This window comes from Lepus europaeus, chromosome 11 (genome assembly GCF_033115175.1).
Source record: "Lepus europaeus isolate LE1 chromosome 11, mLepTim1.pri, whole genome shotgun sequence".
In the NCBI taxonomy this organism is placed as follows: Eukaryota; Metazoa; Chordata; class Mammalia; order Lagomorpha; family Leporidae; genus Lepus; species Lepus europaeus.
The window spans coordinates 111,535,265-111,560,582 of NC_084837.1; the positions used below are offsets into that span (position 1 = coordinate 111,535,265).

The 25,318-nt window shown below is 51.0% G+C and overlaps 1 protein-coding gene across 1 annotated transcript in view; it reads right to left on the reverse strand.

The window, feature by feature from the left end:
• SCAPER (S-phase cyclin A associated protein in the ER) overlaps nucleotides 1–25,318 on the reverse strand; it is a 412,160-nt gene that overhangs the window by 92,379 nt on the left and 294,463 nt on the right. The window contains exon 24 of the mRNA XM_062206396.1: nucleotides 25,041–25,156. Coding sequence (XP_062062380.1) covers nucleotides 25,041–25,156 — 116 coding nt within the window. The remainder of the gene's footprint in view (nucleotides 1–25,040; nucleotides 25,157–25,318) is intronic.

Genomic DNA, 25,318 nt, shown 5'->3' on the forward strand with positions numbered 1-25,318 from the left:
TGAACCTTACTCTAAATTCCTGTGCTGATTAAAATACTTAAACGGAGAAAGACTGCATGAGTTTTAAAGGCTGAACAGTGTCTCATCCTAAGGCCATAAAAATTTGGTTCAGCTACACTCTTATCATGCTGTGTCCCATTTTCAAGGTTTTACCAAACAAAGCTGATTCAACAGTCAGAATTCTTTCAAGACACAGGAGAAAAAGCTCCGGTTCACTTGGGTGGAAAGCAGAGGAGCCAGCAGCCTAATATGGACATGTCCCAGCACCTGGAAAACCCAGGGGCAGACGCTCCATGTCCTGGCGAGCCCTGAAACCGCACACCACGGGCTGCCTGCAGAGAAAGCACTGGGCACACGTGGGTGCAGCTAACTCGCAGAGGCTGGGGTTTGGGGTCTGGGTACTTTTTCAGTAGATTCAGAGTGAAAGGCTGGAGGGCCCACAGGGCTGTGAGGCCGGGCTGCATGCACACACCCCGCAGCAGGAGGGCGGCCTCCCCAAGCACACGGTAGGCTGCGCTGACAGCCGCTTCCCCGGGGTAACTTTCCCAGGAAGGCGGCCCCGGGTCAAAGGAAATGAACTGTTCTGAGGCTTCGGACAGACACTGCCAGATCCAAACCACCTTCCAGGGACACAGAATTGCTGAAAGCAATTCACAGGCCCAGAGAAAGATATTCTTCATGCTTCCACCAACACTGGATAATCTCATTAAAACAGATCTGTATCAGTTTGACAGCTAAATAAGAACGGTATTTTTAAAGGTTTCTTTTATTATTAGCGTGATTAAAGATCTTTTTCAGGGCTTAGTTGCAATGTCTATTTATATTAAACATTTTTCTTTTATTTGAGAGGGAGAGGGAGAGGGAGAAGGAGAAGGATGGAGAGGTAGAGGGAGAGAGGGAGAGGCACCCGGAGAGCAGGAGGGGAGGGGGAGGGAAGGGGGAGGAGCAGGGGAGGAGGAGGGGAGGGGGAGGGGGAGGAGGAGGAGGAGGGAGAGGGAGACAGAATGCATTGCTGCCTGCTGGTTTACACTCCAAATGCCTGCAACAGCCAGGGCGATGCTGGGAGCTGAGAATTCCACCGGCCTCCTGTGCGGCCTCCCCGGGTCTGCACCAGCAGGTACTGAACACAGTCATGGTAATGTGGGATGTGGGCATCGTAACAGCAATGCCAGATGCCTGCCCCGACCACTCCTGAACCATCACTCTGAACCTTGTACCGTTTGTCTAAGGGAGTGTCAGGTTTTCCTCACTGCTTTGTACAGCTGCTCACTCATAATACAAATGTTAAACTTGGGTGATATGTTGCAAATAATCTTCCCAGCTTGCTGCTATCTAAGTTTTGTCTTAAATAATATTTTATTTACTTATTTAATGTATTTGAGAGAGTTGGAGACAGACAGAGCAGGATGGATAGACAAAGAGAGAAAAGGAGAGAAAAGGGTTGGGCTGGGAGAAGGGAAGTAGAGGGAGACACAAAGAATGAATCCAATCTGCTGGCTCACTCCCTAAACGCCTGCAACAGCCAGGGTGGACCAGGCCAAAGCTGGGAGCCGGGAACCCACCCAGGTCCTCCATGCGATGGCAGCAACCCAGCGACTTGAGCCATCCCCCTGCCTCGGGCGTCTGGGGGTGGGGGCGGGGGTGGCCAGCGGCTCTGGAACGCTGATGCAGGCGGGCGTGGCTGTCCCAGCCAGTGTGTGAGCTGCTCCATCGGGAAGCCTGTCCACACTGATGAAACCTGCCGAACTTTCAGGACTTCTGGGTTTTCTGTCAAGACTTCCGGGGCCTTTCCACTTCAAGATTATAAATGCAGTCTTTTAAATTTACTTCGGTATTTCAAGGAACTTTGCAACTAAGTCGCAATATAAACCTGATTTTGGAATAAGGTCTAAGGCAGAGATACCTTGCCTTTCCCAAAGTAAGTTGCTATTTATTTTTTAAACTGTTTTTAATGGTTCTAGTTCTCATACTGGAGGTTTTATACCTTTGATTTGTAAATATTCTCTGATTATAAGTTTAACAAGCAATAGTATTTTTCTCCAGTTTGACTTCTGATTCTGATTTTCTTTATGCTACTTAAAAAGTTTGATTTATTTGAAAGGCAGAGAGAGAGAGACACACACACACACACAGAGAGAGAGAGAGAGAGAGAGATCTTCCATGCCCTGTCCACTTCCCAGATGCCTTATCGGCCAGTGCTGGGCAAGATGAAGCGGGAAGCCAGGAACCAATCCGGTCTCCCACGAGTCTCTCAAGCCGCTGCCTCCGGCCCCCACCCTGCACTGCTTGCGCTGTTTTGGAGGTAAACACCTTTATGGGGCCTAACAATTTTTTTGTAGGTTTCTTTTCTTTTCTTCCCTGCCTTTTATGTTCTGAAAGTTCTTTTCCGCAGTGAGGGGCAGTAAGGGTTCACTTGTGCTGCCTCTGTCTGGTGTATCTGCTCTTTCCTGGATCTCCACTGGGTGGTGGAATTACGGTACTGCAATCCACTGTCAATTTCCTTGACGTTATCTCGCTGGAGAGCGTCTGTCTCCCCCACGAGGTGCTGGGTGAAAAGCCACCGTTAGCACAGCCACACGGAGGAGCTTCCCCGCTTCTTGGTCTGAGAACTCTGCCACGGCACCAGCGTCACACCGCCTATGTCCCTGCATGTAGAATGACACGTACAACATTATACCTCTACAATCGTATCCAATTTCCCCCTTGGTCTTGATCCATATTTTTTAGGGCCTCGATTTTCAATGTCTGGTTTTCTGTTTCATTGAACAGAATTTCTGGGGCTGGTGTTGTAGCACAGCAGGTTAAGCCACTGCCTGCGACACCAGCATCCCACATGGGCACCTGTTCCAATCTTCGCTGCTCCACTTCTGATCCCACTCCCTGCTAACGTGCCTACGAATGCAGGGGAAGGTGGCCCAAGTGCTTGAGCCCTGCACCCACGTGGGAGTCTGGTATGGAGTTCCAGGCTCCTGGCTTTGGCCTGGCCCAGCCCCCGTAGTTGCAGGCATTTGGGGAGTGAGCCAGCAGATGGAAGCTCTCTCTCTCTAACTCTCTTCAAGAAAATAACCCCAGAGCATTCCCCTATTTGTTCCTACGTTTGTCTCAAGCCTTCTGTGGGCTATCACACAGCATAAGCCTAAGAAGCAAGCAGAGCACGGCGGGGCCTGGGCAGGGACGCCCTGGGTGCTCTAGGTGCGGAATGTGCTGCCCTGTCACCCAATGCTCACACCACTCTCCCGAGAGAAAACTTTACAAAGAAACTACTTTCCCAGGGAGGACTGAGAACTTCGGGGTCAGGAAAAACTGGTCCACTCGGAAGAGCGTGTTTGTGTGAGAGACGGGCTGTTTGAAGAGCACCTGCCTGGGAGAGCGCGCCTTTGAACCCTGCCTGGGTGGTCCGCCCCAGCCTCATTCCCTGTAATTTTAAACTTGAATGGCTGGAAGCACTTTTTAACATCAAACAGAAAGCCCCAGAATCTGAGAGCACTTTTGAGGAGACCTTGAAATCTCTGTCCCAAGCACACGGGTCGTGGGGGAGGGGCTGCGGGGCCAGGGCTTCCTGGGGAGGGGGCAGGCAGGGCGTGAGGGAACGAGGCTGCTCACTGGACCTGCTTCCTCTGACCACAGGGGCTGGGGGATCAGACCAGGGACACGTTCACCGTTCACCGTAGAAGACGTGAGCGAGGCACGCAAACACTGCCACACACGTCACAGCGGGGAAGGCTTTTCAGAAAACACCAAAATCCACGGCCCCACCCCAGCGTCTGTGAAACAGCGGCCACGGACCATTTCCCAAAACACACACGCGGGAGAGTTGAGGCTCTCCGTTCCTGCCCGGCACGGTTCCGGCCACGGCCGGAGGGGCAGCACTGGGGTCACACGGATGCAAACGAAAACATGGAGCTGCCCTCAGGGACCAGCTCAGTGCTCACCGTGGGAAAGGCCAGGCCCCAGGTAGCCAGGGGCAGGAGGGGACCCAGCCTCTCCAAACACAGCAGGTGACCAACTAACGCAGGCCCGTCCACACTGAGCCCTGCCCTGTAAGTCTGCCCGTGCCTCAGGAAAGGCAGGGAGGAATGTGAAAACCAGAGCCCGGTGCAGTCCGTAATTTACTGTGATCCCGGTCCGCAGCAAGCATTCAATAGATGGTAGGCAGGGGTCTTCAGAAACACTCGCGGGGACGCATATCATGAAAAGCTATTTATGAATTTCAAAACTTCTCTAAAAAATATTTTTATTTGAGAGGCAGAGAGAGGGGGAAGGGAAGAGAGATCGATCGATCTGCCGTTTGCTGGCTCACCCCTCAAATGCCTGCAGCAGTCAGGTCTGGGCCAGGCCAAAGCCAGGTGCTAGGAGCCAGGATCCAGGAACTCAACCTGGGTTCCCCACACGGGTGGCAGGGTTAGGTCTTCCAGAGATGCACACCAGCAGGGTGCTGGGTGGGAAATAGAGGCAGCACCTGATTGCAGGCGTCCCCAGCAGGGCTTCAACCTGCTGCTCCACAGTTCGGCTCCAATTGAAAGCTTTTTTGCACCATGATAAACTTCTCTTTTGCTTGCACCTTCCACGCCCTTCTGAAGCACACTCATAGTTTACCTGCACTCAGCTATCCTCAAACTAACCACTGTGGTTACAAAGCTCCGAACTGAAGTCACTTTTAGGCATCTTTACGGATTATCTGAAACTAGGGCACCCAAGCTATGGCTGGGGCGCTCACGGGCCAGTGAACCCACCGAGTGAGCGGACCCCGCAGTGAGAGCTGCCGTCTATGCCTGCACGAGGGGCCCGCCTGGAAGCCCATGTGTCAATGCTACAGGCAGAGACCGACCTGTGCCTAACCAGGGGAACACGGCGCTGTCACCTAACCAGACTCCACTACCGCTAGGCAAGATCCCGGCCCGACGGGTCATTCCGGGGCCCTGGCGCTGGGCAGCCGAGTCTGCATGAGCACAGAGACATCTTAGCAGAGGGCAACAGCACTCTTCCTCGTGTCAAGCGGAATGTACAAGAGTGCACAACCGGAATATCTTAATACATTAATTAACCACGTTCTCCATGACTCTTTCTCAGGGCTCACGTGAAGTTCACCATGAACATTTACCCTCAGACAATCTTGCTTATCCTGTTTTTATAGCCATCAAGAATAACTTCCAGACTCAGAGAAGATCATGGCACATCTGCATAATTTTCAGTGGATTTTTAAAAATGAGGATATTATTTTAGAACCTGAACCTTAGGCTGTGGCTAAATTGCTTTATAAATTATGCTGGGAGATGGGATTTAATACTAGCCAGTTATACAAAGATTTCCATTGCTAGTTATCTTGGGTGGAGACATGATTTACTGATTCTGTGTAAGAAAGAGAACTGAACAGAAAGGTCTGACTTTTCTTGGAAATCCACTTATGTCCAGGCACTATGCTAAGTGTAGTAGGCAACAAGAAAAAGAGTTAGATACTGCTCCTGATCTAAGCTAGTACTCCTCAAATACCCACAATGGCTAGGTCTAGGCTGGGACCACGGACTCAATCCAGGTCCCCCTTGTGGGTGGCAGGGACCCAGTGACATCACCACTGTCTCACTAGGTGTGCATCGGCAGGCGGCTGGAGCCAGGAGCAGGAGTCGGCCACCAGAGCTGAGAATGGAGCCTGGGCGCTCTGATGTGGGGCCCGGGGATCTTAAACATTAGGCCAAACACCTGCCCCAAAAATCTGTTTAAAATTATGAAATAAAACACAGATTGAGAAAACTACACACACACACAAATGTACAGTGTCCTGGATCGTTACCAGGCATACATGCTTGTAACCATCCCAGCAAGGACCAGAATTCTGCTACCAAGAAGCGCCCCTGGCCCCAACTTTGCTTCAAGCCAGTTATAGCCTTTGTCCCCACCAGTAGCCGCTACGCTGACACTACGATGGTCGTGTCCTTGCGTATTACTGTGCTTTGATCTCCTAAATGTGCAGCTCCAGCTCTGAGTGCATATCCACAGCTCCTCCTTATCTGCTCTTCACTGTCTTTAAAAAAAAAAAAAAACTCCTGGGGACTGGTGCCGTGGTGTAGCAGGTAAAAGTAGCTGCCTGTGGTGCTGGCATCCCCTATGGGCTCTGGTTCGAGTCCCAGCTGCTCCACTTCCAATCCAGCTCCCTGCTAATGCACCTGGGAAAGCAATGGAAGATGGCCCAAGTCCTTGGGCCCCTGCACCCACGTGGGAGACCCGGAAGAAGCTCCTGGCTCCTGGCTTTGGCCTGGCCCTGCTCCAGCTGTTGCAGCCATTTGGGGAGTGAACCAGCAGATGGAAGACCTCTCCCTCTCTCTTTCTGTCTCTGCCTTCCCAATAAATAAATAAATAAATAAATAAATAAATAATTTTATTTAAAAAAAGTCTTGATATGCCCTCTAAGTCTTGGAGTTCTCCTCCGCCCCCCTCTCTCCCTAATAGTTTTGCTAACTGCACACAGAAGGTGAAGTTCAAGATGTTCCCTTTTCCTCGGTATTTCCTATGAACGAGCAGGTGCGCCCAGACAGCTGAACAGACTTGGGTTTGATCCCTGCCGGCCAGATTGCTCGTAGGTGGAGCAATTCTGAGACCAGGAAGCACGTGATGTCTGAGGGTCACTCCTTGTCATGGGCACACCCCGGTGAGCAAGGCCCGGAGCCGTTCATTCACAGAAGGTCACAAAACTGTGACTTCCCATTATTTTGCTTCCACTTATTAGATGGTCAGTTTATAAGGAGATGCTCCCCTCCCTGCATCTGTGTCGTCGCAAAGGTCCACCCAAGTGTCTGTGGCTTTCTCTTCCACTCATCCAGCTTGCATCAGAACTGGTCCTTCCCATGTTCAGAAAGGGACTCGCTTCAGTATCAGAGAGAACACGTGGACTGTTAAGGGACATCTACAAAAGACAGCAGCTAATATCCTACTGAACAGTGGGAAACCGGACGCTTTCTCCCCAACACTGGGAACACGGCAGGATGTCTTCTCACACCACGCTTACTCTTCTCTCCCTGGAAGCTCTACCCAGGGCAGTAAGAAAAGGGAGTAAGAGGTACATCGATGGAGAAGGAAGAAATAAAACTATACTTGTATAGAGATGACATGAGTGTTGGTCAAGAAAGTCCCAAGGAACTGACAAACCTAAGTCCTCTTGCAATGACTGATTGTAGCAAGGCTGTGACACAAAACCCTGAGAAAAGACAGTTGCCTTCCTATGTATTATCAATGACTAACTGGAATTTGAAATAAAAAATTCAATTCAAAAATACATTAGCAATGCCCCCTCTACTCCTCCCAAAAAGAAATCCTTAGGTATAAATCTAACAAAATATGTATAAGGGTCTATGAGGAAAACTAGAAAACTCTGATAGAAAAAAATCAAATATCTAAATAAATGGAAAGGTATTCCATATTCATGGTGCAAGATGTCACGTATTCCTCACTTGATCTACAGATTCAACCAAAATCCAAGCAATGGGGCTGGTGCTATGGCATAGGGGGTTAGAACCACTGCCTGCCGTGCCGGCATCCCATATGGGTGCTGGTTCGAGTCCCAGCTGTTCCACTTCTGATCCAGCTCCCTGCTGCGGCCTAGGAAAGCAGCAGAAGATGGCCCAAGTGCTTGGGTCCTACACCCACAGAAGCTCCTGGCTGTGGAATGGCGCAGCTCCGGCCGTTGTGGTCATCTGGGGAGTGAACCAGCGGATGGAAGACTCTCTCTCTCTCTTTCTGTAACCCTGCCTTTCACATACCTAAACCTTTAAAACAAACCCAAGCAAGTGACTCTGTGGATACAGATAAATGGAACCTGAAGCGTGCGTGGAAAGGCAGCAGACTGTGAACAGAGCTGGAGGACTGGCCTGAGCTCCAGTCTTGCGGTAAAGCTACAGATGTCAAGAGAGGTGGTGCTGGTGAAAACAGAGACAGAGGTCGACGGGACGCAAAGTGAGCTCAGAAATTAGACCCAGACCAATACACACAGCGGACCACTGACAAGGGAGCAAAGGCAATCAGTGCACAAAGGAGAGCCCTTCAACAAACGGGGCTGGAGCACCTGGACGGGCACAGTGGACTTGGTTCATACTTTTCACAAAGATTAACTCAAACCAGATCTCAGGCCTAAATGCAAAGTGCAAAAGAATAAAACTTCCTGAAGAGGACAAAGGTAACCTTGAGTTTGCCAATGACCAGATACAATACCCCAAAGAGAAAACTGATACGGGAATTTACTAAAGTTAATAAATCTGTCAGGCAAAAGGCTATGCTAGAAGGAACAGGCCATCAAGGAGAGAGGCGCCTTTCTCTGAAGGGAGGAAGGAACCTCCACTGTGACACGGCCTTGACTAAACAAGTTCAGAGTTGGTGAACTCAAGGGGCTTCCATAGCCTAGACAGCTCACAGCAAGAGTCTCGGGTGATTGCTGACGTCATAAATAAGAGTGCCAATTGTTAAATCAACCACGGGAGTCACTGGGTACATGCTCCCCACGTAGGATCTCTGTCCTTAATGTGTTTTACTATGAAACTTAAAAACACTACTAGTCGAACAATACCCTATACCTTGTGCGGTTGTGTGAGTGCAGCCTGTTGAAATCCTTGCTTAGTATATACTAAGTTGATCTTCAGTATATGAAGGTAATTGAAAATGAAACTCGATAAAGGGCGGTATGGGAGAGGGAGAGGGGAGGGCCACGGGAGGGAGGGAGGTTGGGGGGGGGAAGCCACAACAATACAAAAGTTGCACTTTGTAAATTCACATTTATGAAATAAAAAATAAAAAAAATAAAAAAAAAAGGCTATGCTAAGAGAATGAAAAGCCAGGCTGGTATGTGGCCCAGGGCATTGTGGAGACCCTGCTTGGAACCCCGCACTGCAGTGCCTGGGCTTGGGTCCAGGCTCTGTTTTCAAATTCATCTTGTTGCTAATGTGCACCCTGGGAAGCAGCAGGTGATGGCTAAAGTACTTGGGTCCCTGCCACCCACTTGGAAGATGGGGATTAAGTTCCCAGCTCCTGTCTTCACCTGGCTGGCTCAGGCCTGGCTATCAGGCAGTTGGGGGAATGAATCAAAAAATGGAAGACCCTGTCTGTCTCGTTCTGTCTCTGCCTTCCAAATAAATGAAATAAAGAAATAAAATATTTAAAAATAGAATGAAAAGACAAACAAAGCCAAAAATATACTCAAAACACATAACTGACAAAGAACTTGATCCAAAATATACAAATAATGCTTTCGACTCAACAATAAGGAAAACGACCAGTTTAAAAAGTGGGCAATGCATCCGACAGCTACGTCACCAAAGATACGCAGCTGGCAAATAGTCGCATGAAAAGATGCCCAATATCGTACGCCAGCACGGGACTCCGAGCCGGAACAACACAATACCACTGCACACTTACTAGAATGGCTAAAATCCAAAACGCACGACCTCAGCGGACGTTGGTAAGCACGTGAAGCACCAGGAACTCCCATTCACCGCTCAGGGGAATGCAAGATGCTACCGTCCCTTACCAGAACCACAGTCCTATGTGTTTACTGGATGTGCACGCCAACACCTGCACGCGCATGTGTGTAACAGCCCCGTTTATAACTGCCACGATTTGGAAGCCACTAAGATGTGCTCCAGCAGACACGGAAGTGACAGAGGCCGGTCTGCACAGGCCTCCTCCTGTGTAATTCCACTCCAGGCCACTCTACAGAAGGCAGACTACACAGAGAGCAGAACGATGAGCTGTGGGAGGGAGGAGGGAGTATGTGGAACACAGGGCGGTGCACTACATGCGGGATACGTGGCATTGCCTTACTGTCACAGCCCACGGAACAGCACAACTCAACAGGGGACTGTGCTGTGACCTGTGGACAGTCCTCCCTACGCGTTCATCCACTGTATCAATGACCCAGTCCAAGCTATAAACAGAGGAGAACCCAGGGGCAGGGTGGGAAAGAGGGAACACACGAGAGCTCTGTGCGTTCTGTGTAACTGTTCAGTAAATCTAAAACTATACACCGCCCCCCCCCCCCCGCCCCCAGCGAAAAAGGAAACAGCAGCACAGACTGAGACCCATTTGATGGGTTTAATCCCCAGAGCTTGCTTGGCGCCATGTGTGGTCCCAGCTCCCGCTCCTTAGACTGCACCCTGGCACTGTGCCGGGGTGGCCAGAGACCGCAGCCTCCCTTCCTGCGCTAGACTTGGGATCAGCGGGGAATCGGGAAGGCACAGGTTCATTTGAACACGAATAGTATTTCCAAGCCTTGATCTGGCCTGAGCCACTGTCAGTGCTGCTGGGGTGCTCGTGGCTCCCATGCCCCCACCCCCAAGAGAAAATACCTCCTGAACTTCTTGTCAAACAAAGCAATTTTTTCCCTTTCTTTATCTTTCCTTTTATATTAGCAGACTTCCAAAAAGTTCAGAGAAAAGTGGAATGAAAAGAATTTCATTTTGGTGCAAACAGTTTGGTGTTCACTTACTAAGGAGTCTTCCAAAAGTTCATGGAAATATGCATCATGAAAAAAGACTGTGCACAGATTTCAAAATATTTTTGCACCAGAATAAACTTTGAATCTTCTCCTTTCATTTTCCCAGGAATGCTCTGAAGTGCCTGTATGGGAGTTCTCTTTTCTCACTGAGGGTGTGGAGGGCAACAGGATGGGAGCATCCGTGACCCCTCACTCGCCTTCCACTGCCCCGGAACGCACAACAGCCACACAAGAACACCAACAGCAACACCACCAACCTCAGGGGCTGGCAACAGCCGTGCGTTCTCACATCTGCCACAGCCACTGCCAACTCCTAATTTTTTTTTAATCACACTAGCGACACTGTCAGTCATTTCCTGCTCTGCTCGCTCCCTTTTAATCCTTCGTTTTAGTGTGATAATTACATATTTAATGCTCACCGCCAGTCCCCAGGTTCATGTATCTGCTGCCATGTGCTTGTCTGAAGCTTGTTCTGCAGATCTGAGACTGGTGTGTAATTAGGAAGGACTTGTGCGACCAGTTCTCCCGGGGCTCTTGTGTATCAATAGCAGTGTTTCTGTGCCTTTTATTAGGGGACATCAGTTTTGTTGGATATAAAATCTTTGGCACGTATCTTTTTCTCTAGTGTGTATTGAAAGTGGTACTCCATGTTCTTTTGGAATAAAGCTTTTCTATTAGAAAGTCTGATGCTAAACTGATTTTTGTCCCCTTATAAATCATATATGCTTTATGCTTTTTACTGTGTAATTTAAAAGATTGAGGTTCCACGTGCACACAGCTAACGTCCATCCTTTTTTAGGGTACAGAGTTTTGACAAATGCACTCCCTTAAACCATAATAAAGACAGAGCCGTTCTGTCACCTCCCCAAACTCCCCTGTGTGTTCCCTTTCTAGGCAACCCCTCTCCCAACCCCCAGAAATCACGTATGTGTTTTCTATGCCTGTGGTTTTGCCTCTTCCAGAACGCCTGCTGCAGGCACCCTTGGGTCTGGCTTCTTTCGCTCAGCACGATGCATCCGAGACGCAACCACAGTGTTGCACGCGCACGGCTCCGTTCCTTTGGAACCAATTCTCCTGTTTATTACGGTGCAAGCACTGAACGTGAGACCTCCCTTCACCACGCGTGCAAGCCTGCAGTATCATCAGCTTCAGGCACGGTAGTGAACAGCAGCCCCTGGAATGCACTCGAAGCTTCCTGGCCTCCCCCTCCCCCTGACCGCCGCTCTCCTCTCGCTCGTGTTACTGGAATCGGCACTACTTGTCCTTGCGGGACGGGCTTACTTCACTTCCCGAATGCTCACCCGCTGCTGTTTTCAGGATTTCCACGGCGTGCAACACCACATTCTCTCTCTACGCAGCTGGCAGTGGGCACTGGGGTTGTTTCCGGCCCTCTGCTACTATGAACAGTGCTGTGACCAACATACGGGTACCAACAGCTTTCTCAGGTCCTGATGTCCATTCTTTTAGATAAATACCCGGAAGCAGGACCGCTGGATCCTGCAGTACTGTGGTTCTGCTTTTCACTTTTTGAGGGACCTTCCTTCCGCAGGAGTGTCAGTTACTCCACGTCCTTGTCAACACTGGTCGTCTTGTTAGATAATGCCTCCCTATGGGTTTGCATTTCCTGGATGATGAACGTCGTTACATGTCTTTTCATATACTTGTTGGCTATCAGTCTGTCTCCTTTGGAGAAATATCTATTTTTTTTAAAAGATGTATTTATTTGAAAGGATCAGTGACAGAGAAGGAGAGACAGAGAGAGATCCATCTGCTGGTTTACTTCCCAAAAGCCCACAACAGCTAGGGCTGGGCCAGGCCAAGGCCAGAAAGGAACTCCTCCTGGATCTCCCAACACAAATGTCAGGAACCCACACACTTGGGCCATCATCTGCTGCCTCCAGGGTACACTGGCAGGGGGCTGGGTGGGAAACACTGGAGTAGCGGGGACTTGAACCACGCGCTATGATTTGTGCTGTGGGCAGCACCATGTGGCAGCTGCACTCATTGTACCACAATGGCAGCCCTACATTCGGGTAGTTCCCAGTATTTTTGCTATTGAATTGCAGGAGTCACTTCTGTATTTTGGAAACTGGCCTCTCATAGGATGTATGGTTTGCATCGATTTCCCCATTCCATAGGCTGTCTTTTCACTCTCTTGATGGAGACACTTTTGAATTTAATGTAGTACCACTTGTCTTACTTTAGCTCTTCTGTCTAGATCAATGTCATAAAGGTTTCCCCTGTGTTTTATTCTAGATTTATGGTTTCAAATCTTGTACTTAAATGCGTTCTGAGGTGAACTTTGTGTAAGGTGCCAGGTAAGGACCCAACTTCATCCATCAGCGTGTGGACGTCCAGCCTTCCTGACAACACTTGCTGTAGATGGGTCAGCCTTTCTCTGCTGTGTATTCTAAGCAGTCTTGCAAAATATCAGTTGATGGTACTTGCATGGGTTTATTTCTTTTTTTATTATTATTTTATTCATTTATCTGAGAGATAGTTATAGACAGTGAGAGGGAGAGACAGAGAGAGAGGTCTTCCATCCATTGGTTCACCCCCCAGATGGTTGCAACGGCTGGAGCTGTGCCGACCTGAAGCCAGGAGTCAGGAGCTTCTTCCCTGTTGCTGTGGATTCGTTCTGAGAGGAGGAACGTGGTGGGGGCAAGAGGCGCGGAGTCACCACACAGACCGGGGAGTCGGGTGAAAGCGGGCCAGAGGGGAGCAGCCCGCAGATTCCTTTATTTCAGTTGGTACAGCAGCTTACATAGCCGAGGCGGCCAATCCGGTCAAGGGGCGGTTTATGCCCTAACCAATCACAGCCTGTTGCCAAGGCAGTTTCCGAAGCCATCCAATCACAGCCTGTTGCCAGGTAGGCTCCGTTGCCAGTGGCCATCTTGGCATGGCCTTCTCATTCCACCATACTTCCCAGTCTCCCATGTGGGTTCAGGGGCCCAAGCACTTGGGCCACCCTGTACTGCTTTCCCAGGCCACAGCAGAGAGCTGGACTGTGTGGTAGAATGAGAAGGCCATGCCTAGATGGCCGCTGGCAATGGAAACTGCCTGGCAACAGGCTGTGATTAGATGGCTTCAGAAACCACATGACAACAGAGCCTGCCTGACAACAGGCTGTGATTGGATGGCTTCAGAAAGCACATGACAACGAGCCTGCCTGACAACACGCTGTGATTGGATGGCTTCAGAAACCACATGACAACAGAGCCTGCCTGACAACACGCTGTGATTGGATGGCTTCAGAAACCACATGACAACAGAGCCTGCCTGACAACAGGCTGTGATTGGATGGCTTCGGAAACTGCCTGGCAACAGGCTGTGATTGGTTAGGGCATAAACCGCCCCTTGACCGGATTGGCTGACTCGGCTACATAAGCTGCTGTACCAACTGAAATAAAGGAGTCTGTGGGCTGCTCGCCTCTGGCCTGCTTTCACCCAACTCCCAGGGTCTGTGTGGTGACTCCGCACCTCTTGCCTCTACCACGCTCCTCTCAGAATGAATCCACAGCAACAGGATTGGAAGAGGAGCAGCAGGGACTAGAACCAGTGTCCATATGGATGCTGGGGCCGCAGGCAGAGGATTAACCTAGTGCACCACGTGTCGGCCCCTGCGTGGGTTTATTTCTAGTGTCTATTCTGCTCCAGTGGTGCGTGGGTCTGTCTCTATGCCACCACCATACTGTTTGAATTCCTGCAGCTTTCTCGTGTACTTTGAAGTGTAGATCTACGAAGCCTCCAGCTTTGGCCTTCATTCTGAAGGCCGCTGTGCCTTTTTGTCCTGGGCCGCGCTGCACTGCACAGAGGTACCACGGCCGGCTCACTCACCCACCAGGTGAGGAGTATTTCCTGATTCCAGTTTGGAGTGATGACGAATGGAGCTTCTGCGAACATGCACGTATAGGTTCTTGTAGGACCACCTATTTTCCTTCCTCTGGGGGGAGTGCCTCGGCGTGGGACTGCTCCGCCGTATGTGGAGGACAGGTTTCACACAGGGTTCTCCCGCGGCACGGTGCGAGAGCGCAGCCCTGCCTGTCCTCAGCTGTGCTTGGTGCTGCCGGTTTTCACGCATAGGCAACTCTAGCTGGAATGTGAGGCTTTAACCTGCATTTCTTATCGATGCTGACCTGCCGGCTGGTTTTCTGTCGATGTTTATTAACCGCCTGTTTTACTTCATGATGCATCCATAACACCTAACACACGTCCCGGTCCAGAGCAGGAACCCCAAAATGGAACTTGATTGACATCATCAATAAAGATATTACTTTCTTCCTTTCCCCAAAGAGGTAAGGAAACACACTTTTCGGCTCAGAAAACATGTCATTTTACACTTTCAAAGCAAGAAGAAATGGTTCTCATTTACAAACACAGGATACTACCAGATCCTTCTCCTCAGAAAGTTAATTCCATGGAACGCAGAACAATTTTCTGCTGTATATGGGGGGGGGGGGGATCTTCAAAAAGTTCATGGAAAATGTGTATTACTTAAAAAAAGTACGCATGAATTTAAAAAAATTTTTGCAATTAAAATAAACATCTTTTAATTCTATTTTCTCATGAACCTTCTGAAGTTTCCTTGTGTTACTGAAACGACAGATTCCAATTTCTAAAATAAAGAGGTGATGATGCTATTGCATTATTTATTTTATCTAAGGAGAACATTTTCCAGAGCAATCTCATTTTAATACCGCTCACTGGGTCTGCTGTACCGGATTTTAAACGTACAACACTGATGGAAATGAAATGTATTAAACGGAAGCAGAGAAACGTACCACTGAGAAATGCATTTATAGGAAGTCGCTTTGTGGTCCGTGCCTGTGGGAATATTCTCAGTGCTGCTGTTTCACTGGTTGAACCAGGAGATGCTAAATGAGCACAATCACGGGAGTGAGTTCTGCTTTATAAGAAGCACCTTCTCAGCGAGAGGCCTGGGGAGAGGAAGACGATGCAGAACACTGGGAGGAGGAGACGGCTCAGCCCAGGGACCGCAGCGAAGCGGGACTTGGGCCGGGATGTGGGAGGTGCAGGGGCCACTGGGATCAAGGGTGAGCTGAGAAGAGGCCCTGCTGTGACCGGCGCTGGCCCATGCTCCTTTCTCACTCTGGGACTCTGAGGGCGGGTGGCAGTGGCGGGCACGCCAGCCTCCCGGAGCGGCAGCTCAGCTCATGACGGGGTCTGGAAGGGACGCTAATGATGCGCCCTGACCAACCGCTCTTCACCGTGGACAGGCAAATTACATGCGTCCTACGCTCGAGTTTGGATCAAAACTTCACATAACAATCTGCCTAGCATAGCAGGGAGTGTAACCTTAAATACACCGAAAGCAATTTTACAAAGAAACTACTTCATTATAATGATGCCTCGCAACAAGGAGTAGGACATTTTCAGGTTGAAAATGTTATTACAAGCATTTCTGCTTCAATGGTGAATTTTGTACAGAGTAGACAATTTTAATCATTCCACAAGGACACAGGCTAGTTTTCAAAGGGAAGCCCTGTATATTTTAAACACAGGCTAATTAGGCTTTCTGCATTTCCTTGAATTAACCTCTGACTGAGAAACTGATACGCCTCGGAGATTACAGTAATACACCTCCAAATGTAGGGTGAACATCAGATTAACACGGTGATTTAAAATCCTAGTGCTGAAGCGTTATTTTTCTGCTCACATAAATTTGTTAATAATAACACGGCGATGATTAGCCAAGTCTTTAGTTATGTTCTTAAGTAGGATCTGGTTATGTAATTTAAAATTCACAATTAACCGTGCTGGCTCTGGGGAAGACCCCAGGTGGTTTGCAGTGTTAAACAGCAGATTAAAGTTGACACAGCTAATTTCTCTACTTTAATCTTATTAGTGGCACAACAGCTGTCCACTGTAACCATCTCTTGTAAAACCTTTTCAGACATAAACAAAATGCCTCAATATGTCAAGTGGAGAAGAGTATTGATCAATCACTATTGCTAATTAGTTTGCAAAACAATTTTTTAACCATTTTTGTTCTCTATTAGGAGGAAGCTACTCATTTTTAGATATCCTTGATAAAGATAGTTTGACTATATTAAAATAATCCAGCCTAAAAATAAGCAATTGCCTAATAGTGAAGTATATGCTAAGCTTCACCCACACCGGGAAGCCCTGTTCTATTCATGTCCAGTGAGGGCCTGTGACACAGTGGACGCAAATGGTGGCACATGGCTTCCAACGCCCAAGATCTCCATCTGTGGCTTGCAGAAGTTGTCTGCTAACTTCATGCTGTATTTACCACCTGATCTGAGCTCTGAGATGGGTGTTTAAGGCTCACAGAAATAGTTTCCTCTTGTAGACTTTATTGCTAGCCTGCTCCTCAACATTTGGCCTCATACATACATACAGCCAAAAGTGGTCTCTGCTTCATTTGCCCAGTTCTGGTAGGTGAGTTCGTCTTTGGTTCATTTGGTGGGAAAGATGATTCCACAGGCCATTTCCTATGCCCAAACCAATAAGCCACTGACAAAAAAACTAAACCCAACCAAACCCATTCAACCAAGTAAAACCTTTCCCAATGAAAAGGCAAAAACAAGACAAACACACAGAGTAACATCAATAAACCTTCAGCAACTCACAGGAATGATGACAGCATTTTTTAAAAAAAGATTTATTTATCTATTTGAAAGGCAGAGTTAGAGAGAGGAAGGGAGAGAGAGAGAATCTTCCACCAGCTAGTTCATTCCCCAAATGGCTGCAATGGCTGCAGCTGGGCTGATCAGAAGCCAGGAGCCGTGAACTCCATCTGGGTCTCCCATGTGGGTGCAGGGGCCCAAACACTTGGGCGCACTAGCAGAGAGCTGGATCAGAAGTGGAGCAGCCCGGACTGGAACCAGCACCCATATGGGATGCCGGCACTACAGTCTGTGGCCTTACCCACTATGCCACAGCACTGACCCTGATATTTTACCTTTACTGAAATAGTCAAAGTTTTATGTTGGCAGATCAGAAACAAACGAACGGCCATCGCTACCCTACGAAGGGCGCGTCTGTCAGAGAGCCAATCGAGGACTTGCACAGCCTCACACACTGACCTTCTGCTTATGCCTTAAACAATCTGCTTGGTTGTGTAGTACAGCTGATTAGTCCCAGCTTCCCACACACGCTGCCAGTTTTCGGAAGACGACAATCCTATCTCCTCACAGAAGACGCTCGGTGAACTCACGCTCACTGATAACGCCTCTCCCCAGCCGGGTCTCGCAGAAGGGGAAGCACCGGAACGGGCGCTGGGTCCGATCTCGGCTGAGCCGGCGACACCGGATCAATGAGTGCCTTTCCCGCCTAGCGCTCTTCAGCTCTTCATTTGCATCAAGTGGTGGTCTGGGCCGACGCGGGCTGTTACGTAAGAGTGATGGGCTTGGTGGCTCTGCACGGAAGGCAGGTGGGCTACATTTCAAAAGTCGCAAACTAGAAAGAAGGGTTTTGGATGCTTTCACATCAAAGAAATGTTACACGTTTGAGGAGACATTAACCCCGACTGGACCAGGTGGGGCACACGTAGGTACCATGTCCACAAGTCAGTTCAAAGTTTTAAAAATTATGAAAAATAAAACCACAACACACCTCAGCATTGCTGCTCTGAAAGAAACTGTGAACCCAGCACCCGCCAGTGCGATTTTCCCAGGGCGAGTGCCGAAGCGCACCGTTGGCACCGCGGGTCAAACCACCGCTCCTTATGGGTGAGGGAGGGGCGCAGGAGCCAGCAGTAAGCGGAGAACCCACACCCGGCGCCTGCGTGTGTGGTCCGGGGTGGGCTCAGGACACAGAGCTATTCCTGGTTCCCTGGGAGCCACAACAGTGCACCTCGGCAGGGGCCAGCTCTGAGACGCTAGGAGCCAGTGACGGGCCCGGTGCCGCACCCTGTGAGACGACGTGGCTGACAAAGACCACTGGGCTCTCACGGGCGCTCTTCCTCCTAGCAGGTGACACTCTGCGGCTGCAAAGGTGTGCTCTTCAGCTCTCAGAGACCCACCGAAGCTTTCTGATGTGGCTGCAGGACCAAGCCCGGCGGCGCCACCCTGTCAGCCTGCGTGCGTGTGTGTGTGTGTGTGTTTGTGCGGGGGGGGAGGGGCGAGGCACCTGCTCTGTCATCTCAGCACCCAGCTGATTCAGTTCATTGTGAACCAACCATTTTTTTTTTTTTTTGTAAACACGAGCCACTCCTCCTGGGTTTCACCCCAAGCCCGAGTCCGAGAGTTAAGCACGGGGACCCGAGGCCGCCGAGGAGACGCTGCAGGGCCATAAAGAGCTTGTTCAGGAACCGCACATAAAACAGTTCCTCCCTGGTTCCGCAGGCAACCTCTCCACTGCACATATATTACCTCTAAGTGTGTTTACCTTAGGATTTAGGGACAGCAAGTTAAGTGTACATCATTTTCATAGATCTTCTAACGGGGTTACTAGGAGCAGCTCAGCCGCACAGCTGAGGGAACTCGCAGAGGGCATTTCTCTCGTCAGCCCTGCTCTAGAGGGAGGGCGCTCACGAAATCAGAGAAGCAACTCTAGGTTTGAGGGCATGGGCAAATATGTTCCGCCCAACCTGGAGTTAAAAGCATCTTTACTATTTGAGCTTCAACACACTGGGCCCTTTTGGTTGGGTGGGACAGAATTTCACTCAAAATATTTCAAGTTAAAGGAGCCATTGACTGCGCGGCTACTGGGAACCTTGCCGTGCTGGCGGAGAGAACGCAGCACAGCCCTCCGAGGGCAGGAACAAGGCGGGCTCTGTGGCCGGCTGCCCTCGTTTCCAGCCCTTGCTCTCGGGGCGCAGGCCTGGGCTCCTCCTTCTCCCCCCAGACCACCTTCCTCCGTGTGCTAACCCTGCACTCTAGTGCAGAGGCCCCCGACGGCCCACTTGGCAGTTGCTCGACGCGATCCTGCAAATCCAAACACCCAGGGGAGAAGGACTTGGAGCGCTGCCATTTCCCTACTGCAGCTTCCCGAGAGGCTCCACGGCCCAGCCTAACGTCTCGTGCTGCCTCGGACACCTGGCTGTGCTGCGCTGCGGGCTGCTTGCTCTTCAGTCAGCGTCCTGTCTTTTAATCCGCTATGGCCACTGAAGGGCGCGTCACACGGTGTGAGACACAACTGCTTAGGCAGGGGTGCAGCACCCAGAGCAAGTGGCAGTACCACCCTGAAAACCAGAAGGACCAAGATGCAGGAAGGGAGCGGGGTGACCGGGCGAGCTCAGAGCAGGGCTCAGAGCAGCAGGGGCGGCTGGGGGAGCCTGGGCTGTGCTGCGGACTGGAGATAAAGGCAAAGACTGAACAGTAGAGGAGCCCAAAGACAGCAGCAGGAGAGCGGAGAGGCTGGGACCCCCAGCACACCCCGGGGCCTGGCGTCTCAGGAAACTACGCTGACAGGAGCTGCCTACGCAGCCACACACTGCCGAGCGGAAGTCTCGTGTGTCCACAAAGGCAACACCGCAGGTTCCTGCGGTGACATCCGGAGTTGAATGCCTCTTGGCGTTCGGGGCCGACAGCACCCCAAGGGCAGAATCTGTATCAAACAGTTCCCAGCGGTGGCAATGCCAGTCCCAGGTCCACTCATGCGCACAGCTGACCCCGAGGAGGAAACGTCCAGAAACAGGCCCTCTGGCGCCAGGGCCGGCATCTGCTTCGGGAGCGCGGTGCGACTTCTCTCTTCCGCTACACACGGCCAAGAGAAGGCAGGAGAAGCCTGGAGGCACAGGGCCTCGGCAGTCCTGGGAGAGCAATGCTGAACACTCTCTGCCGGAGGCAAGGAAGGACCCCTCTCTCTACAGGGCAGTCCTGGCGCTCTCAGGTTGCAGTCGACTGCGCCCGAGCCACCTGGCAGCGGGCCACGTGCACAGGTGCCGGTGACTGTGGGTGCACAGGGGACTCCCACAGCGTGCGGCTCTGCAGACATGACGAATGCCGGTGCTGTCTCTGCACCAGCTCAGAATGGCAAGGCAACGTGATCCCGCTGGACAGACACAAGTTCTCTTTTATTTTACTTTGGAGATTAAATCGGTGCTACCTTGCCTCCCTAGGGAGCAGAGCTCCGCCACACGTCGTTCTAAACTTACTGCTTCCTACTCCTTTCCATGATTGCTGCTTTACTTGAGTAGGACTGATGGACCAGAGGCAGATAAATGCACATACAGTGTAAAAGGTAAAAATGCAACCTTACTGATTGGTTGTGAGCAAAGAGGTTTATTTTACAAAGGCCGCAGCACTGGGGCAGATCTGCTTTTCCTCCAAGGTTAAAATACAGGCAATCTTCCTCCAACTAGTGTGTTCTGTCACAGTGTGACAAGGACAGCGACCAGAGACACGGTTCCAGCATTCTCTTTGGCCTTTTGAGTAGGAGCAGTCACAGACACAGGACAGTCACAGAAATGTAAAGACAGGCTAAAGAAACTGCCTAGAAACCCAGCTAACACAGGAGGCGAGATCAGGAGGAGCCTATGTGGCCGCAACAGGGTCGTGTTGTGAGCGCAGTCACATATCGGATGCAGCGTGCACTTTTACTGCTCCGTGTCCCATCCCTTGGAACAAGAACTCATTCATGTATTCAAACAGCACTAAGATGTCACATGACTGACAAGCAATGTATTTACTACGTCTCTGATACAGGAGTTATAATCTAGCGAGGAGACAACGGAACAACAAATAAATTGATCACTTGGCAAGACAGTGCATAGAAAATGCGCAACCAAACCATCCCTGACCTCTTTGACACGTTTCTCAACGACCAGGTGAACACACATACGTTCTGTAGATCAACTGTAGGTTGGTGAAAAATCAAAGAAGAGAAGCCCAGAGGTCAAATTAGGATCCAGAAAAGATTGTGAGAGTCTAGGCTAGAGTGGACCAGGACGACTGAGGGTGAAAAAGCAAATGCCCAAGTGAAATGAATAGATTGTGGCTGCTTCCAGGCCAAAGTGACAGAGATTTAGGGATTTAAAGCTCAGTAATTAAGCCGTATAATAGGGCGTCAAAGCAGTAACACCTGTAACAAAACCCATCGCTAATAACTAAGTGCTTCCTTTGTGCCCGGCCGCCACACGGCCTTGTGATTTAATCCGCACAGCGGCCTCCGAGGTGGGCACTGCGCCGCCCACTGCACTGAGGCTGTGTTACAACACGTAATTTGGCCCAAGGCCATGCAGCTAATGAGGGAGAAGCAGGCAGTGAAGCCTGGATCTCACTCCAGAGCCGGCGCGTTTTCCCCTCTCCCGTGCTGTCTGCTGTGCCTTGTGTGCACGGACCCACCTCTGTGTAAGAAACTGTGTGCGGGGGGACAAGGAAGGAGCTAAGTGAGGCGGAGAGAGAAGGAACTGAGCCCCCCAGCAGCCGGGAGTGGTCTCTGAGCCTCTCAGAACAGCAAGTGAGTGGAAGGCGAAGAGGGAGACTGGAGGAGACCCAGCCCAGGGACGGAATCTGCTGTGCTGGTGGCCTCGTGAGTTCTGAACACCTGCTGCTGCCTGGGGGGTTCGGGGCTGCGCGCCCGCGAGGGCCCCTCTCGCGTGCCCATCACTGCCACGATGCGGGCAGACGACACTGCAACACAGAGTTTTGGCCACCCTGTCTACTCCCGGCAGACCCCTCTACTTATTTATACAACATGGGCTGTTCTTTATGTCCACCCAGACATGACAAACTGCTTTTTGTTTTCAAATAGTAAAAGCTTTGATAAACAACTGTTGTCAGTCAAATCAAACACAAGGCTAGAACGCATCGCCCATTCTCTCGTCCTCGCTTTCTGGGGGCAGAACAAGCCTCTCCCCCCGAGTGACAGGACACGGCGTGAGGAGCGTGCTTTCTCGGCGCCAACAGCAATTTCTCTGCAGTGCCCTGGTTAAAGGCTGACTTGGAACACCACATCCTAGTCCTGTCGACGAGGCTCCTTTCCTTGGTTCTGACAAAGCACAACAACTCACTGCAGATTCGGAAAGCTCTCAAGATTTCCATTCCCAGAAGCAGGTGTAACTGTCGGTTTCACGCTTTCAAAAGCTACTGGAAGCAAATATTCGTTCACAGAAGTTACCTAGCAGCAATCATCAAACAGAAGGCAGGACACACAGCTGCCCACAGTGACCAGATGGATGGGCAGGGCGGTGAGGGGAGGGTAGCAGGCAGCGGCACAGCCTCTCCCACGGAGCCCGGGCCACAGGGCAGGACGCAGCCGGCGCACAGTCCGGAGCCCAACAGGCAACTCACTGGGCAGCGGCGTAACTCCTCTCCTTCTGCTGTTAACCCCGAGGAAAATTCAGCGCCACAGGGGATGCTAAGCCAGCCCCTGCAGGTAAGTACCATGACGGCACACGGTGTGAGTGGACGCGGCAGCAGGTTCGTGGGGGATGGGGTGGGCTCCTGAGGGAGGGAAGGGAGGGTCTGGGCAGGAGTAGAGCGAAGGGAACAGCAGGGGCTGTGGTCGGCCTGAGGCCAGGGGCCAGGGCAGGTTTGCGGGGGGAAGCAGGTGGAATCAACACAGGAGTACGTACTGGACCAGGCAGCCAGTTCCTGCCCAAGGCATGTTCTGATTCGACATCGCCGGCACAAACTGCGGTGGAATTCTACTGTCCCTTCTCTAAGCAGCAGATGCCACCCCGGCTCCAGCAGCGTGCGGCTGGTCCGGACAGCACCGGGGAATCCCGAGTCAACACGAGTCGCCCACAGCTCCCTGGCCTCCCTCGGTAAGCAGGACCTGGCTGAACACACGGTCTGTAGGCTCTCATGCCTGGCTCTCAGGACCCCGGGGCGCTCTGCCGAGGGCTGTGCCAATCATGCTTAGGTCCTAGGAGAGGCACAGAGGAGCTCCACCACGACACTGCCAAGTGCAGCATCCGGGACACAGGCACCGAAGCTAAGGGACAGCCAGAGCGCTCAGCGGCAGGCACGTGGAAGCCAACCAGGAAACAATGAACCAGAGAGAGACAACAGCAGTCCAGGGCACTTAAGCTGAAAAACTTAAATCATTCACAGTATCAAGGCATCATCCCACGGAATCCCCTTCCGTTCTGTTCCCTTCTTCTAGCCGGAGTTTATTTACATGTATCTTTCTTTCCTCCCTGCTTGCCAGTTAACACCCACGTGATGACGCCACGCCCAGCAGCAGCCTCTGAGCACAGCCCGTCCTGTCCTGACGAGGAAGACCTCCCTGCGCTCTGACAGCTTCCGCTCCACAAGGCAGCGTGGCCTCCAGGTCGCCACGAGGTCGTTCACCTCGTCTCTCAGCAGAGCAAAGGCACCCCCAAACGTCTGCACGTGGAGGCCTCTCCCATCAAGCAGACAACACGCAGACAGCCCTCACCTAACACTTCCACAGTGTTGCACGGTGCACAGAGAGCCCTCACACGTACCTCAACTACCCTGTACCCTGCGAGGCGCCATGATCACCCCTGATGACACAGACACAGTGAGATTAAGGCAGGGTGTTTTTGGCCTAGTAAAGATACGTGCAACCCACCTCGAAGTGCCAGGGCTTGAGAGCCGGCCCTGGCACCTGATTCCCACTTCCTATTAATGCAGACCCTGGGAGGCAGCAGCGCCGGCTCAGGGACTGGGTTTCTGCCATTCACCCAGAGACTCAGGTTGAGCTCCGAGCTCTTGACTTTGGCCCAGCCCTGGCTGTTAATGGGCATTTAAGGAGTGAACCAGTAGACAAGCATAGGCTCTCTCTGTCTGATGAGAAAGAAGCAAAGGGAGGGAGCGAGGAAGAAAATAAAGGAAGGAAGGAAGGTGGGTTAAGGCAGTTGGCTAAATTATCCTATGTGGTATCTGAAACCCAGGTTTGCCTGACTCCAAAGCCAGTGCTATTTCTATTTTACCAAAATGTCTCTCAGGAAAAAAGATAACATACTCTTGGGATTCTTTTCCTGTTGTATCCAATGAACAACTGCTGCACTCCCTTTCATTGTGCTAACTACATAGAACAGGCTTCTCCAATGGTATAAATGAACTTTTATCAAAACTTCTCCTTTGAACTCTGCAAGCGCAGCAGCCATGCGTTGTCCCTTGGGGCCACGCCTGCTACCATAACCTAGGGGCCAAGGACTTGCAGGGGGGCTTAGCGGGAGAGCAGACACTGGGTCTCAGTGCGGCACAGGCCCCGTGACCCAGAGCAATCCGCAGTTAGACAGCAGAGTGCAATTCCAGCAGTGCGCCTGGAGCCCTGCCTGCGTGCGGGGCCATCTGCACCCTGCACAGCTCGCCCTTTGTTAACGTCCTTCCCTCCTTCCCGTACGCGGCATGGCAAGTTAGCTCGCTGCGGCTGCTATTCGTCGTGCTGCTCAGTTCCCGGAAGCAGTTAAGAGTTCATCCATTCTCAAGACTGGAGCAGGCCACAGACCAGAGATTTCCTCTGTGCGGCTTTCAAGGCTCGACTGGAGTGTTGCAAGTCAGTCAAGCGCCTCTGCTTCCCTCCCCGATGGGAAGCGTATGCTTGTGAGATTGAAGCCTGAATACACACATAGTTTTTTTGTGGTTCCCCTCATATGGAAGCCATAGGACACAAATGACTCACAAATGAAACGTGGAAGACGGATTGAAAAAACCGTACTTACTTAGGCGGAATTCGTGCAACCAGGTTCACGTTTGTGGCCGGGACTACCACTTGAAGGATGTGTTCCAGGGCTGTGAATCCACCAGCGACCTGAAATGCGATCTGATCGGCCACATTCTAGACAGAAACACAAACAGAAGTCAGCTCGGTTTCCCAGGCATAAAATTGTAACTCAATGAAATACTCAGTCGTCGCCTGGAACGTTCTGTGGGTTCAGTGAGCTTAACAAATATTTGCCGAATGCCTGCTCAGAGCTGAGAAACGCAGGTCAAGAGTGTG